The sequence below is a fragment of the Lagenorhynchus albirostris genome, chromosome 8, assembly GCF_949774975.1.
Source record: "Lagenorhynchus albirostris chromosome 8, mLagAlb1.1, whole genome shotgun sequence".
In the NCBI taxonomy this organism is placed as follows: domain Eukaryota; kingdom Metazoa; phylum Chordata; class Mammalia; order Artiodactyla; family Delphinidae; genus Lagenorhynchus; species Lagenorhynchus albirostris.
The window spans coordinates 74055073-74071456 of record NC_083102.1 but is presented as its reverse complement, the minus strand read 5'-3'; the positions used below and the strand labels follow the sequence as shown (position 1 = coordinate 74071456).

The window sequence follows — 16384 nt, the reverse complement described above, 5'->3', positions numbered from 1 at the left end:
ATGGAATGAATGCTTTTGTCAAAGTTAATGGTGCTCTTTTTAATCTGAGCTACTCATGGAGGAAATCTTGACTAGAGAATACTTCCCACCTCACTAAATTAGCTACGTGTAAGAACATCCCAAAGAGTCTGAACCTGAGTGTCACACCAAGAATTTTACATGCTGAATTGTCTGAGGTTCTCAGTGCCGTCGCCCAGTGGTTTCTGTATATTGTGGGTTCCAATCTGTAAGGGCCCATTGGAAAGCCTGAAGTCAATTCTAGGTTCTAGGCTGCTCTATGGTCCTTGCTGCCTGTGTCTAACATTGAATGCAAAAAAGACTTAATTTCCAATTAGACCAGAGAAGCTAAGGATTCTCATCAACCATGTTTAGTACAGAGATATGTTATAATTTGTGAACATAATTGTTTAGTAGCATCCCAGAGTGATAGTTTTCAAGTTGGATTCCAAAATATCCTAGGGGTTCAGACATTATGCCATTGTTGGACCTTAATTTCAACTATTTAAAAAACTGTGATGAGGGAATTCCTGGTGGTCCAGTGGTTAGGACTCCGCAGTTCCACTGCAGGGGGCATGGGTTCGATCCCTGGCCAGGGAATTAAGATCCCACAAGCCTGGAGGTGTGGCCAAAAAAAAATTAAATAAAAAATAAAACACTGTAATGAAAGAGACACAAAATTTCACATACACATTCCAAATTTTTCACTAGGATGCCAGTGATTAACTTGTGCTGCCAGGTTAACTCGTTTGGGGGTAGATTTTACAATAAAGCTTCTTCTGCCTTTTTGTGCATAGATTGGAAACTTTCGTAAACAGGGACTCCAGTAGAGAGCTCCTAGCTCTGCTGTGCATATCCACTCACATTCAGACTCCTGTGCATATCCACTCACATTCAGTTGTGCAACCAGCCACATTCCCAGTTTTCCTGTACTGGGCTTAATATATGCCCAGCAAGGCCCAAGCACATCTGTTTGAGAACTTGCTTTTCCACAGAGTAATAGTGGGTTAGACCAGTGACTGTTCACATACTACAGTGTGATACAACATTATAAGTTTAGGCTTAATTTACATTTTAGGTGCCATTTGTCAAATTATTTTTTTTTAGTGAGGAATACTGATACTTATCTATTATAAAAAAAATAAATACCTTTGAAAAAAATTACCTAATACTCTTCATTAACACCTCTGGTTCATTTTAATTAAGGGCCTCTTGCCACTAGAAAGCAAGCTTTTTTGGTCAACTATTACCATTTTCAGCCACTTACCTGTTTGGATCAGAACTATCTTGATATTTTGCAGCATAAACAAACCATGGAAATAAATTAACCCCTGCAGTTCATATAGGACTGTAGGTGTCATTCACAACCGCTGTTTATCAGAATTTTGTGTTCTTCAACACGGCCTTTTGTTTTGCATTGATAACTTTTAAAGAAACGTTGCTGGTTATTTCTAAAATTCTGGAATTTTTCTAATCTTCAGCGTAGAGCTATAGAATTCTGTATTGGGCAGTTCTTTCTGTTTCCACATTTGTAGTGTAAGAGAGCATCAATGCTATTTAGGATACAAGCTCACTATTCTTACAGTTTTCTACTATATCAAATAGCTAAAATTTTGATATCCAGAATGTAAATTATATGAAAATTACATAATATTTTTAAATGAATTTCAAGGTAAGGAGATTGGTTAAAGACTACTATAGCAAAAGGTCTACTTTGCATTCTGACTGTAGATCTTTTCCATCATTTTTGAAATTTTATTGGAGGTCACTTTGCCTGTTCAGGAGTTCCGTATTATATGTAAGCTGGACTTTTCGAAGAACACTCAGGCAAAGAGGCAATAACAGTGGAACCTGTTTTTGTAGGTTGAAGAGTTAGAAAAGGAATTAGGAGGGAGTATGTCATGATCCATTTTACGTGCTTTCTCTTTCCTTTTTTTTTTTTTTTTTTTTTTTTTTGCGGTACGTGGGCCTCTTACTGTTGTGGCCTCTCGCGCTGCGGAGCACAGGCTCCAGACACGCAGGCTCAGTGGCCATGGCTCACGGGCCCAGCCGCTCCACGGCATGTGGGATCCTCCTGGACCGGGGCACGAACCCACGTCCCATGCATCGGCAGGCGGACTCCCAACCACTGCGCCACCAGGGAAGCCCTCTCTTTCCATTTTTAACTGGACTTAGTTCTGCCTCTCTTCACAACAGTAAGAAAATCACTCACCACTTTCCCAACTTCTTACAGATGCTTTTGAGAGATACAGGTGAATGGCCTTGGAACCTGACGTGTGTCCTCTGGGTTTTATTATCCATTGTTCTTGTCCTAGACTTAGGTAAATGGCTTTAGAAAGCCTTTATTTATTAGAACATATAAGCGTCATTCCCTGTAGGTCTGGAGTGCATACTTCAGAAATCTTATAAAATTTATTTTTAAAAGCACTTTTTTTATGCATTGGTTTTCCATAACGTCTATACCCAAAAATATAGATGATGTTTTAGGGAAGGAAAAAAAGGTGACAAAATTGTATGTTTAGAGAGCCTTGTAATAAAAAAAAAAAATCTCATTGCTTGAGGCGTTCTATATAAGAGTTTTAAAAAATAACTTTACTAAATCATGTATTTTGTGGCTAAAATTCCCCTAACCTCACCCCTCCCACTGCCACCACCATTTGTCATATTCCTTCTGTGCACACTGTTCCAGGGCCTGGCTAAGCAGCTGCCCCTCTTATCACCGATTTGCTAACCTTGTGTTTATTTTCCTTTCTTTGCAGAGACCCTCCTTGATGACTTCCTTCTCACGTACACGGTCTTCATGACAACTGACGACTTGTGCCAGGCGCTGTTGAGGCAATATCCTTCATTAACTTCAGGATGCTGTGTCGGCTTCCTCTCAGACAGATGTCTCACATTAGGAATGAACTGCCTTTCTTCATTTACTCAGCCCCTCGGTAGAGTGTGGCTATGTTAAATATTCATGTCATGATAGCCAAGGTGAAAGATGAAATGAAACAGACCAGGCAGGGGGAGCTGGAAATGAATGCAGAGCCGCTGTTTTCACGTTCTACGTCGTGGGTAAATTGTGCTGTCGATATTATGTTTTCTTCAAACCTACGTCTCAAGACTTTAGAATCTGGAGATGAATTTGGCCTGCTGGGTAAACACCAGAGTCAAGAGGTTGAGTGGATTGGCGATAACTGAAGTTAGAAGACCATCAGTCAGTTAGTGCCAGACCATGTGATGGGAAAACATACATATGTGAGTGTGTGTTTCTGGGCAAGTATCCCCGGGGGAGACAAGGATTCCCCACTTGGGAGGTATTATCCCCGTAATCGACTGTCATCGTTTCAGAGCTTTGTCAGGGCATGCTCTCTTAGGATGATGGATGTGATTAGAAGGTTGCTGACCAGTTAAGGAGGCTTTAGGATTGCATACACTAACTAGAAGAGTTGCAACAGATCAAAGGCTGGAAAGCCATGCCAAGGAAAGGCACTCAAAGTTTCCGAACGAGTGTCTTGCCTCACAATGTTTAAGGAAGAGTTTTTTCTTTATCATTAGTCAAGCCATGATAGTTACAGGAAAAGAGGAAAAGAACATTTGCATAAGTGGAAATAATGTAAGATAAATCTTTATATTATGCCTTTCAAGAGAAAAACTAGAAGAAATAGATACTTTAATAGATTCTTTTTGTGTTTGCTGGAGTTTGTTTCACAGGTAGAAATCAAAGAAATCAGATGTCCTTGATGTACTTTTTTTTTTCCTGAGTTAGTTGCTTTAATTTTATGGTGACATAACAAGGATTATAAGTATTTTTTCTCCAGATATAGCCATTCTAAAATGTTCAGGGTTAGCTATTACTTTTCTCCCCATTTTATTTTTTTATTGAAGTATATTTGATTTACAATGTTGTGTTAATTTCTGCTGTACAGCAAAGTGATTCCGTTTTTTATATATATATATGTATAGTAGTATTCCATTGTATATATACGTACCACATCTTTTTTATCCATTCAGTCCTTGATGTCCTTTTGCAGGTTGGGGAGACAGTGACTGAATTATGTTTTAAAATAGTTGCAAAGCCTGATACAAAATTGATTCCTATTTTGCAATTATATATCAGCATTGAAGAATAGAGAATCCTGTCCAGTAACCCCAAAACCTACCTGTGTTTGGTATCATAGCATTTTCTATTTCTAGCTAACTTTTCAGTGTGTCCAAGATACTCAGAATGATAATTTGGGGGGCAAAAATGCTAGGTTGTTTTGGAAAGCGCCACGCTTCTGTCTCATTCCTAAGGCTTTAAGCATGTTGCCTTTGAGGTTGTTATTTTTATATAATTTTAACAGCATAGTTAATACATAGTCATTGTATACAAATTGGGAAATGCTTATAAGTATAATAAAAATAATTCATGTTCTCTGAAATCTCATTACCTTAAGAAGCCACTGTTAACTATCAGTATATATCTTTCCAGGTAATGAATATATAAATAAACATAGTTAATAGAAATGGGTGATCCTAACGTATACTTTTCTTACTTGCTTTCCTACTTAACAGTATACTGTGCATGTCTTGTGTCTGTAAATATAGTGCTGGACCATCAGTTTTATGGCTATAGAAAAGCCCTTTAAGTGGATATGCAGTCATTTATTTAACTGTCCTTAATGGTTGAAGCATTTAGGTTATTCCTATTTAATATTTTTTTATTCCAGTGAAAATGAAAATTAGCAGCCCTTTTTTACTTACATTTGCACGCTTATCCATTTCTTTTTTTTTTTTCACATAAATTCCTAGGGTGAGCATTTGAATCATATCACAAATTATGCTCCAGAAATCTGTGCTCATTTGGCGCTACTTTAGAATGTGAATTTCTGATGATCAAAGTATATCTGGCCCCGTTCTGATCTAACTTTTATGGAAACAGTGTCCACCTATGTAGTGAGGCCAGATCTTTTGGAGCCTTAATCTCTTGTGATTAATGGGCCACCTAGGGTCTCTTGGAGGTGGCATTAACCCATGCTGCCTGTGGAGCTATGTCAGCAGCTGTCAGTTCTGTCGTCCAGTCTTTATCCTCATGGCCTGCCACCATGTTATGTAAATCGTTTTCCTGGGCTTACCCTCTTCAGTGCACACCTTTTACTCTCCCTACACATATTCTTTTCTTCCTGCATGTTCAGGTACTTGTAGATATTTTGGAAAATGTGCCTTAGCATAGTTTGTGAAAGCAAGAATAAACGGATCTCTTCACATTTTTTACTTGCAACAATGTAATTTCCTTAACGATTTGCACCTATTCTGCTAAGAAGTATCAAGGCAAAGAAGAAAACTCAGATGTTCCTTGTCGGAAACGGAAGGTCTTGCATCTTGTTTCCCAGTGGATTGCTCTGTACAAAGACTGGTTACATGAAGATGAACATTCAAAAATGTTTTTAAAGGTAATGTAAAACATCCAGTTATTGAGTAATTCTTTTATGCCAAATGACTCATTTCAAAAATCTCATTCGTGGGCTTCCCTGGTGGCGCAGTGGTTGAGAGTCAGCCTGCCGATGCAGGGGACACGGGTTCATGCCCCGGTCCGGGAAGATCCCACATGCTGCGGAGCGGCTGGGCCCGTGAGCCATGGCCGCTGAGCCTGCGCGTCCGGAGCCTGTGCTCTGCAACGGGAGAGGCCACAACGGTGAGAGGCCCGTGTACTGCAAAAAAACAAAAACAAAAACAAAAATCTCATTCGTAGGTTACAGTCATCTAACTTGTTTGTAATATTGAAGTTATGATTCAAAGTATTAATTTGTTTTGACCTCTGAAGCCTGATATTCCTTACATAGAAGAAGGCAAGTTTTATCGTCACTCATTTAAGGTTATTTATTTTATATAAGTCATGGGAATTTTGACTGCAAATGAAATAATTAAGGAACGTAAAATAAAAGATACTTTAAAACTTGATACTGTTTAATATGTTGAAATGTATTATAACTTTAAACTAACAATTCCCATATCTACAATAATGGGATAAAACATTTATCATTTAAAACCTATAGTGACAATGTATACATTATGAAACCTTTTCAGGACCTGGTATATTTTGAGACATTAGAGCAATAATAACCTATAAAATAGATACTAACCTAGATTTATATTTGAAATTGGATAAGCTGATATATGTGTCTAATCATTAGTGGGCTGCAGTATCTTTTCAATACCGATGATTCTCTGGAGATGGCTTCTAAACAGTTGGATTCTTTTGGCCACCAGAACCGTATTAGCTGTGCAAGTTAACACAGAGAAGGGGTACAGTGAATTTGAGCAGGGAAGAGTTCTATTTCAGAATAGGCAAGTATCTAAACTGATTTTGCCTTTCATGAAGGAAATCACTTTGATTTCAAAATTCAGATATCACTTAGACATCCAGTTAAAAACTGGTTTAAATCAAGTCTCTGACTAATGTTATTTTCAAATCAACTGGGTAGTTTAATTCAATGGATTTTTTCACTCCCAAATGGTTATGTGGATATTATTTCTAAAAATTTAGAACAGGCATGGAAATTTTGAGTAGCCAACCAGAGATCTCTTTTAAGTTTCCACCATTCCCTACCTATAGCCTTTAAAAGCTTCCACAGAGCCACACCAGTTGAGCGAGGGGCTAGGAGGTGGAATCCCACTCAGGATCTCATTGGTGCCTGGTTTAACCCCCAGCATTGTTCTGGATTCCACTTATTTCCCTGAGCAGGTTAACCACTCTATGAATCTAATCCTTACAAAATAGGCATCAAACCAATTAAGCTGAAATCTTCTTTTTCCCCCAGACCATATACAGAAATGTACTGGATGATGTATATGAATACCCAATACTTGAAAAAGAACTGAAAGAATTTCAAAAGATACTTGGAATGCACCGTCGTCAGTAAGTAATTTTCCTCATCACAGTTAGTAAAAGAAAGCAGCACATGTGATAGAATTGGGGGTGTCTCATATGTACCATTTGGAACATTTTGAATCTGAGATTTATCTTGATTCCTTAGGTTCTCCAGTAGTAAATATTTGTTTTTATATCTCAAGATGAATGAACACTAAATCAAGCTTATTGGCTATTTTTTTTTTAACCCTGTTTGGTATGGTAGAAATAAACTGCGCCATGACAGTCTGGGTACATAAGAACAATTATCTAATAAATTATTATTTAGTTTTAAAAGTGTCAATATTTAACTTGTCATTTGGGGGAGCTCATAGCTATCTCTAATGAATAGGAAAAACGTTTTATAAATAGGTCCCAGCAAGTCATGGTGCATTTTTAAAGTTCAGTTTTATGGATTCCCTGAAGTTTCTTTATCAATTCAGAAAACTTAAAGGAAAGCATTTATTCAGTGACTTTTGTCATATCCAAGGTGTATCACTGAGGTGTCTATCATTAGTCTTTCATATTTCTTATACCTAACTTTACTCTGATTTACCACTAACTCTTCTTATTAATTTTGGTAAATGAAAACATCAAGTCATTATTCAGTTTTCAGATGTAGCTGCAAAGTTAATCTGAAGGGAAAAATTGTTCTCTGATTTACAATGTAGTTTCTACTTTTTAAACATAAAACACATCTGTTGTCAAGTTGTGAAAAACTTCTATTAAGATTTCAGCAGTCACAAATGCACTTCTCATAGAAAATGTTAATTCAGGCCTTTCAGATTATCGATTTGAGATTTAAAGCCTGACTTAATTTTAGTAAAGGGAGATCTATTTAGTAAAGGCTATATAAAGAATTTTAGGGTGCAAACAAATTATGTATAAACCTTAGTCCAATCAGGAAAATCGCACATTTAGAAATTCAGAAATGAGGGGCAGGGTGTTAGAAATGAATGTTGTGAATTTTGGTGGTCATCTTTTATCACAGTCTACACTGTAATCAATTTCGGTAGCCTAAGACTAGTATGAAAATATGAACAAACAAATGAAGCAAAAAAGAAAAAGAAAGAAACCTTTACATCAGAATAATCCCCTACATGGAAGTTGATCTATGCTGTAAGGCAGTTGGGAAAATTTAATTCTGGTTTAGTACACATTTAAATGCATTAAATAAATAAATGGAATTTAATACATTCCATTTAAAAACTTACATAAAACTGGGAAATAAAAGATTTAAGTAAGAAAACTGTCTAAGACATGATTCTTGCGTCTTTGGTACAAGGTGAAGTATCTCTAGATTCTGGGATAAGATTTGAGCTGGGGACCTGCAGAAGATCCCCCAGTTCCACCACACATAGAAACATCCTGGAAAAGATCTGTCTTGGCTGACTTATTTAGCTATCTAAAGAACAATAATTTCACCGAAAATCTAGCCACATGTGAGAAAACTTAGAGTTTCTGTGGAAATAAATCCAGTTCTTTCCTCAATGCTCAGTTTCTATGGGTAGAAAGCAAAATATACCTGTTGAATAAATAGCTTCTTTTCTTCCTGGTTCACTGGAAATCCAGAGCCCAGTGTCAAGTGTGTTATGCATAGTAAACTAGTGAATACTGTGTGTTTTATCTTTTTGAAAAGCAAAAACCTCTGCCCGCTGCCTGAAAAGGAGTCTCTGTGACAATCACTACACTATTCTGGGTTTGAGACAAAGACTGATGTCTTGTCCTTTTCCTTTCAGCACTGTAGATGAATATTCACCACAAAGGAAGGTAAGGCAGCCCCTTCTGTCTGAAACGGGGTGATCTGGTTTGGAGGCCTGGCCTTGGGCCAGGTGGGGAGCCGGGGGCTGCACCTTGCCTCCCCACTCCTACCTCACCTAGCTTTCCCTGTGCTTGTGCAGATGCAGTTTCAGCCAGGTGCCCTAGACTTTATGACATTCTGAATTCTTGTGGTGCGTTTTGGAGTCTCAGAGTTTCCCCAACATCCCCAGAATGATATAAATTTGATTTTTAGTCATTGATATAAAGATAGAAAACCGTCTATGCAAGACTCTTGCCTGCAAGAGTAAGGAAGTCTTGTAAGAAGAAGGTTGGAACCCTTCAACCCACCAGAAAGAGAGATGGTAGCCAGAATGAATGTGTTTCCTCTTCAACTTGGGGGGAAATGCTAAATGAGATGTCAGGCACAGGTTTTGTAGGAGCTGATATATCAGGTGATGGATAATCATAATGAATCACGTACCTGTTTCTCTTAAGCAAGTCATTGCACTACAGCAGAAGTATGAAACCATCTCGATGTGGCTTTATCCAAAAGCAAGGTTGCTGTTGGGATGGGGAAACCATGTCTCTCTCAGGAGAAGCAGCTATGGATGTTTGTAGTAGCGAGTGTTAAATATCACGCCCATATTCTCCGGCATGTTGCAGAGAATCATTTGGGGGGCTTTTTCCCTTGGCCGAGGTCTATCATGTTGCTCAGACTCTCCACCTCCACGTGCATTAATTGAGGCAGCTCCCAGTTTATTCATCTAAGATTAGATGGGTGGATTTCATATTAAAAAAAAAAAATTGGCACGCTCTTTTGGAACATGTTGCAAACAGCTCTGGTTTTCCAAAGGGCAGCAATACATTCATTCATTGTTCTTGTTCTCCCTTCTTGCAGAATAAAGCCCTTTTCCACCAATTCAGTCTTAAGGAGAACTGGCTCCAGCATAGAGGAACTGTGACGGAAACAGAGGAAAGTGAGTATGGTTTGAACAAGGCTCTGGGGCAGGTGGAGTAGCAGCTAATCACCATCATTCTCCAACTTTAACACATCAGCCTGCCTTTAACCCTTTCTAGCTGCCACACCCCTAAGACACGCATGTTAGCATCCACAGTGATAGTTTTTCTTCTCTTGCTGTGGGCGTTACAGTTTTCTTTATCACAGAGTACTGTCCCAGGTAAGGAAAGGAGACTGCAAAGAGCCCCCTGCGTTCTTGGGGAGATGTGCAAAATGGACTGGAAAGGCAACCTTTCCCCTTGGCTGCCTTCTCCCCTGCTGTCAGCCCATCGCCTGTGACTCACTGGAAAGTCCCTTAAAGCCACCGTGCAGGGCTTTGGCTGAGTCAATCCCTGAGATTTAGAGAAGAAAATCTTGGAGAAAATAATGAAAGGAAGGATGTGCAGTCGAAACTCCTCCAAGGCAAGGCCCTGCTGGGCAGTGCCACACGTCCAGTGTGTCCTCAATCAGTGCTGCTGGCAAAAAGGCTCGTGACGCACCCTGAAGAGGGCTGCTCCATCAGTGCAGGGGAGACACCTTTGTAGCACTCTGAAGGTGCTGATGTACTTTTTATTTTAAATTTAATTAATTACGTTATTTATTTATTTTTCGCTGTGTTGGGTCTTCGTTGTTGCACGCAGGCTTTTCTCTAGTTGCGGCGAGCGGGGGCTACTCTTTGTTGTGATGCGCGGGCTTCTCATTGCGGTGGCTTTTCTTGTTGTGGAGCACGGGCTCTAGGCGCACGGGCCTCAGTAGTTGCAGCAGCCAGGCTCAGTAGTTGCGGCTCGCGGGCTCTAGAGCACAGACTCAGTAGTTGTGGCGCATGGGCTTAGTTGCCCCACGGCATGTGGGATCTTCCCGGACCAGGGATGGAACCCATGTCCCCTGCATTGGCAGGCAGATTCTTAACCACTGGTCCACCAGAGAAGCCCCTGGCGTGCTTTGCTACATTACTGTTTTATAACGGAACTGGAAATGGTTTCCTCTTGTTTAGATAAAGGTTGAGTCAAGGGCAGAGCTGGGAAACACAGCAATTCAAATGTGCATGCTATTGTGACTTGGAGACTTTCTCTTTTAATTCGCCTTTCCCGACAGCGCTGAAATTTTAAGTGTGGACGTTGAATATTTATTCAACTTATTGAATGTTTAAACAACAAAATGTCACAGGATACCTCTTGTGTTCCATTGTTTGTGTATAACCAAACATGATGGCACTCGTTGGGTCATAGTGTCACCTGTACCAAGTGGAGGAACAAATGGAATGACCTCACCTCCTCATCTCTCAGTTGCTGACCTTCCTTTCCCATTTGTCTTACAATTAATTGTATAATCTTCCAAGCTGAGTTTCAAAGAATCTGAGTATTTCAAGACCTCCTCCCTCCTCCTTTTGTTCATCATCTTACTGAGCAGGCTGTAAACTTTCCTCACACTTAGTAGTTTGTAGACTGCAGCTTTGCCTTGCTCCAGAATTCCGTCTTTTTGTGGAAGGATAAAAACATTTTGTCTCTCACAAGTCTGTTGACAACACATAAAACAGCTATTTGTTAGATGCTACGGTTTTAGTGACACACCCAACCAAACCCAAAACAAAATACTGTCAGTGCCTCTGGGTGGCGTGTTTACTTTGAGGTGTGTACTAGTGAACCCCTAGTTTGTCTTTTGCTTCATTCGCATTTCTGTGCAAACATTCCTGGGTTTATTTCTGTGGTGCATTTAAATTGCATATGAAATTTCTCTAGGACCTGCACTCCCCATTTTTTTTTTTTTTGCAATCTAGAAGAGAAGAATAAGTATATTATTGTCCTTCTGTCTTTAGTAAAGAAGCTGGTGTTTTATACATTCAGAATGGCTGATACAAGAGGCAAATAACGTGTCAGTTATTTCCATTGCTACAGTTTCTGCTATTAAATCATAAAGAAACATTGTTTCCAGGGCCCATTCACCCTGATAGTGATAATGTCCTAGTAATAATGATTAGTACCACAGACAAGAAGAAGGAAATTAAAAAGGCTGGAAATGTGACCTCCATTTGAAAACTAAACTCACTACCACCTTGATATGGGTGGAGGGGCGGCACGCGGAGGTTCATTCTTGTACGAGCAGGAAGGCTGAAGCCAAAAACCATAGCAAGTGGCAGATTTTTTAGATAAGCTTATGAGAATTCAAATAACAAAATGTGGTCTTTACTGAGCCACTGTGCCTGTCCAGAGGTGAAGTGTACAACAAAAATGTTTGAATTAGACGCTTTAATAGACTGCTTTGGGAGATCACAGTAACCCTCACAGAAGGGACTCCGAAGTCTAGTCCCTGTTGCACAGATCCCACTGTGTTGTGGCCAGGCTGCCTCTACCCTGAGCAGACGCTTTTGCGTGATGTGGGTCTCTCGCTACAGTATGGGATGCTTAAGCACTACTCCACCTTGCTCAGCAGCTTTATCACGTCTCCGTCTCACGTGTGTGCAGGCTCGCATTGCTGTGCCCTCAGGCACCCGTGTGCACACATATATATGTAAATCTAGCTGTGTCTGCTCTGTACTGCAGGGAATAGTGTGGCGGGTGCCTTGATTTGGGTGAAACGTCTGTACCTCATGGCCACAGCTGTTCTCTGTCTACTCACAGTTATTTCACCTCATGCAGTTTTCTGTCACGTGTATATCACGGAGCACTCCTATGTCAGCGTGAAGGCAAAAGTTTCCAGTACAGCCCAAGAGATCCTGAGAGTGGTGGCGGAAAAGATCCAGCATGCGGAAGAGGATCTGGCTCTGGTAGCCGTCACGTTCTCTGGGGGTAAATTATTTTCTGTCTTTGAATATTAATCTTTCACTGGATTGCCTCCAGAAGGAGAGAGTTGACATTTTTATGGAGTAGACGTGCAGCGCGTCCCTTCTGGGTCTGCAGCTGGATGAGCACTCTAACAAGAAGAAGCCACCTACCAGAGGTGTTTCCATGACAACAGTTGGGTACCGTTGGATGCTGAATTTCCTCCCCAAGAACTGAGCAGAGAGGCGCGCCAGTGTTTTGAAATATATTATAAAGCTTTACATATTTTGTACTCTAGATAAGCCTTCTGTTTTCATATTTAAATTAACTTGGGAAATTGCTAAAGGATGAAATTACTTTCCGAAGAAAAAAGAAAGGCAGCCTTGAACTAGTCTTTTTGCTGGCTGACAGTTTAATACTTAAAGACTCCCTGTTGAAGGAAATAAAAACTGTACAATAAGCCGAAAGCTCACAGGCAGTGTTCCTTCAGGCAGACGTGGGGAGGGAGCCCTGGTTATAGTTTTTGCCTCTGTTGGGCCTTATTTATCCTCAGAGAATGGTTTATTGTCTGTTTTGAATAAGATCACACAGATTACAAGCTGATACTATTGATCTGTGAGACCTGAACAGACCCCTGCGTTTTCACTGGAGCCTGTCAGATCTCAGTGTCACTGGCCTCCTTTTTTGGCTTACGATCTTTATTTAATATCTCATTAACCCTGAGAAAAATACAAAGAAAGTGACTTAGTCCCAGTAGTTGAAAAATGGGAGTACTGTGTAAACTAACCAGCCAGAGATGGGGCGGGCCTGGGAGGGGGGAGCAGATAAAGGGCATTCCTGTTTACCCTTTGTTACCATTCTAGAGTCAGGAGAAGAAGATCAGCATGTATTGTACTTGATGCGAAAGCATTATGTGATGGAACATTGCCTCTTTCGCTTTGTGACTCAGAGGCAGGTAAAATGGGCCTATAAGCTAGTTGATTACATATTCAAACAAATACAGCCCATCTCCCCTGTCCTAGTTAAGTGAGGCACTCCTTCCTCTCCCTGGGCGTTGTGCCTCCCATCAAAACATTCTCTAAAGAAAAAGAGCAAAAATTTCAGAAACATGTGGACTACATGAATTTTAATCAGGGAGTAGTTGAATGTTTAATAAAATATATTAGGTATTCCAGATAAATACGATATTTGTATATTAATTTTAAGTGACCAAAGATATTACATGATTCTAAACAGTATTAAACTTCATCAAAATCAGCATTTGCCTCTCAAGGCAATACCACAACAGAAAGTAATCATTGGGTCCCCATGCAGACAGAAGGTGCTGGAGAAAGAAGGACCCTGAGAGAACCTGGTGGCACAGCTGAGACCCACACCCCCTTGGAGGCTGACTCAGAGTCGGCCCAGGGCCACACGTGAACCTGGGAATTAATGAGTGGGTCTTTTACTACCCAATATCTATTTGATGGCTGGGAAATACGATTTTTACACTCTATTAGATTCATCTGTCGTTCTAATGTGTATAGACTCATAGCGAATCATCACTAGCAATATCAGTTTATCTCTGGAATTATCTCACAGGTTTGGAAATATGCCGTCATTTTCCATCCATTAGTAGTTTTGTCTGTTAAGAACCTTTCTGCCTGCAGCTTCACATCCACCAAGCAATAATGTTCTTATGAAGAAAAAAAGCCCACAGAGCTTAATGTATTCCTTGCTCTAGTTACGTAATTTTTAATAAATGTTTTAAATGCTACATCAAAATGAAATGACAGTGAGAGCTACTGTTATTTTCTTTTTGTTAAAAAAAGTTTAGAGATATTGGCCATGTTGTAGGTTTTGTGGACTTTTCTAAAAGGACTGGTATTATTACCCTCACAGCTTTCGGTAGGTTTCCAGCTGTTTTGTACCCAAGTTAGGTATATATGTATGTAGTAACAGAAACCTACCCAGTTACTCAGAGCTTAAAATCCTATCACTTTTCATCGTTCATGGTGTAGTGACAAATCTGAAAGTAAGAAAAACACTTCTTAGCAAATGGAAAAATTACTGTCTGAAAGCCATGGCATTTGCAGAATGCAAATTCCATAGCAAATGCAGAATGGCTCTTATAAAGTCAGATTTAAGGTATATATGGGCACACAGAGGGTTGCAAGAAATTGTAGCTAAAGAGGGAGGAGATAGAAGAACGTCAGAGCCCGGCCATGACTGCCGACGTCAACGGCCCGACATGACAAATACTACTTATCTTCGCAATGCTGGGCCATAAAGAATGTATTCGAGTATCATTTGTGTACTCTGTATCAAACAGAAATGTTCAAAACAAAATCTGGCACTTGAACTGATTATCTAGAAAAAGAGATGTGGCATATTGTATTTCCAACCATGCTGCGTAACTGGAGGGCTACCTTAGGAGAGGCTGATTATGTCACAGTGGAATAAAGTTGAGTATCACTTTGGTCGATTCCCGTCTGCATCTGGTAGTTGGGGGGGAGGACGTTTTTCTGTGAGAAGCCTATTGTGTTATATAAGAGTCCAACTATGGTAGAAAAATGGCCAAAGGACAGGAACAATAGGGGAATAAAATAGAAGTAGAATAGATGAAAAAAAATAGATGAAAATATTCACCTTTCCTAGTAGTCAAGAAATACAAAGTAAACCGAGAATCTATTTTTGATTTTAGCAAAACAGTAAACTTATTGAAAGGAATGGTGAGCGTTGGTGGGTGTAAGAATTGGAAAGCAGTTTGGCAGCTTGTATCAAAAACTTTAAAAATGTTCCTTCGTTTTGACCTAGGAATTCCACTACTGGGAATCTATCTTAAGAAAATCATCTATAAGCAGCCAAAGATTTATGCACAAAGATGTTGACTTTGGCAGTATATATATGGCTGCTGTAATAACAGATCCCATTTATCAAACCCCTGTTATGTGCTGGTCCCTGTGCTAGTATTTAGCATGGTTCTTGCCATCTAATTTATATGACCAAAAAAACTGGAAACCATTAAATGTTCAACAACAGAGGAAAGATTAAATGATGGCATAATAGACAGTTATATAACCAGTTACACATGACATGACATTATAAATAATTTTGACAAGTGGGTAAGTACTTAAAATAGGAATATAAAACCACATAAGGAATAATTACAAATACATGTATCTATAGTGATTATTAATGCAAACATATAAATAATAATTTTGACCATATGTACATGTGTGCACACACATATTTGCATAAAGATCAGGATGGAAATATACTCAACTGTTACCAATATTACTATCATATGGTTACTTTAGAGTGATGGGATTGTGAATGAATTTTACTTTCTTCCCTAAGCTGTTCTGTGTAAAGAATGACTAAATATTTTAAGAATGAATCACAGAGGGTACCTCTTTATGGATTCTGAGCATTGATTTTCTGGTATCATTGTATAGCATGTGCAGAACTGAATTAAATCTACTTCACATCCCATTTATTTTTAAATATTTTTCTTTGGCAAATTTCACTCTTTAGATGTACTGTGAATGCCTACTAGGTGTTCGTGTGTTTCTAATTACTCTTTTTTGTAAATAAAGAAAAGCATGAACTTCAGCCAAATGACTTGGCCATCTCCAAATCCCTTGAAGCATCTGGTCGGATATATGTCTACCGGAAAGACCTGGCTGACACTTTGGTGAGTACCTTTAGCCTTGTACTTGAAACACACAGACCCACACGTCAGACTGAGACCATGTATTTGTGTGTTTGAAAATGAATGTTAGAAAAATACATCAAGCTGTTTCCTCCTGTAGTCAACAATACACTTTTCAAACAACACTGCGTTTGCAAATCAAAGGCAGGCCCATCTTTAGGGACTCTCAACCCCTCCTAAGTCAAACGCTATTTCTCTCTGAGTCCCTCTGAAACAAGGGATTTGAGAGATGTGACTCTTTCTCTGATGGAATCTTAATTCCATTCTTCTTTTTTGGTGGCTATATGGAGGTTAGGCTG

The 16384-nt window shown here is 39.4% G+C and overlaps 1 protein-coding gene across 4 annotated transcripts in view; it reads left to right on the top strand.

The window, feature by feature from the left end:
- Positions 1 to 16384, top strand: part of RAPGEF5 (Rap guanine nucleotide exchange factor 5) — a 216591-nt gene that overhangs the window by 166278 nt on the left and 33929 nt on the right. For 3 of the 4 annotated variants that reach the window (XM_060157138.1, XM_060157139.1, XM_060157141.1), the window contains 7 exons: positions 2757 to 2835; positions 5273 to 5417; positions 6786 to 6883; positions 8614 to 8644; positions 9534 to 9612; positions 12251 to 12418; positions 15970 to 16067. In XM_060157138.1, the coding sequence (XP_060013121.1) occupies positions 2757 to 2835; positions 5273 to 5417; positions 6786 to 6883; positions 8614 to 8644; positions 9534 to 9612; positions 12251 to 12418; positions 15970 to 16067 (698 nt within the window). The remainder of the gene's footprint in view (positions 1 to 2756; positions 2836 to 5272; positions 5418 to 6785; positions 6884 to 8613; positions 8645 to 9533; positions 9613 to 12250; positions 12419 to 15969; positions 16068 to 16384) is intronic. The other variant, XM_060157140.1, reaches the window with a different exon arrangement.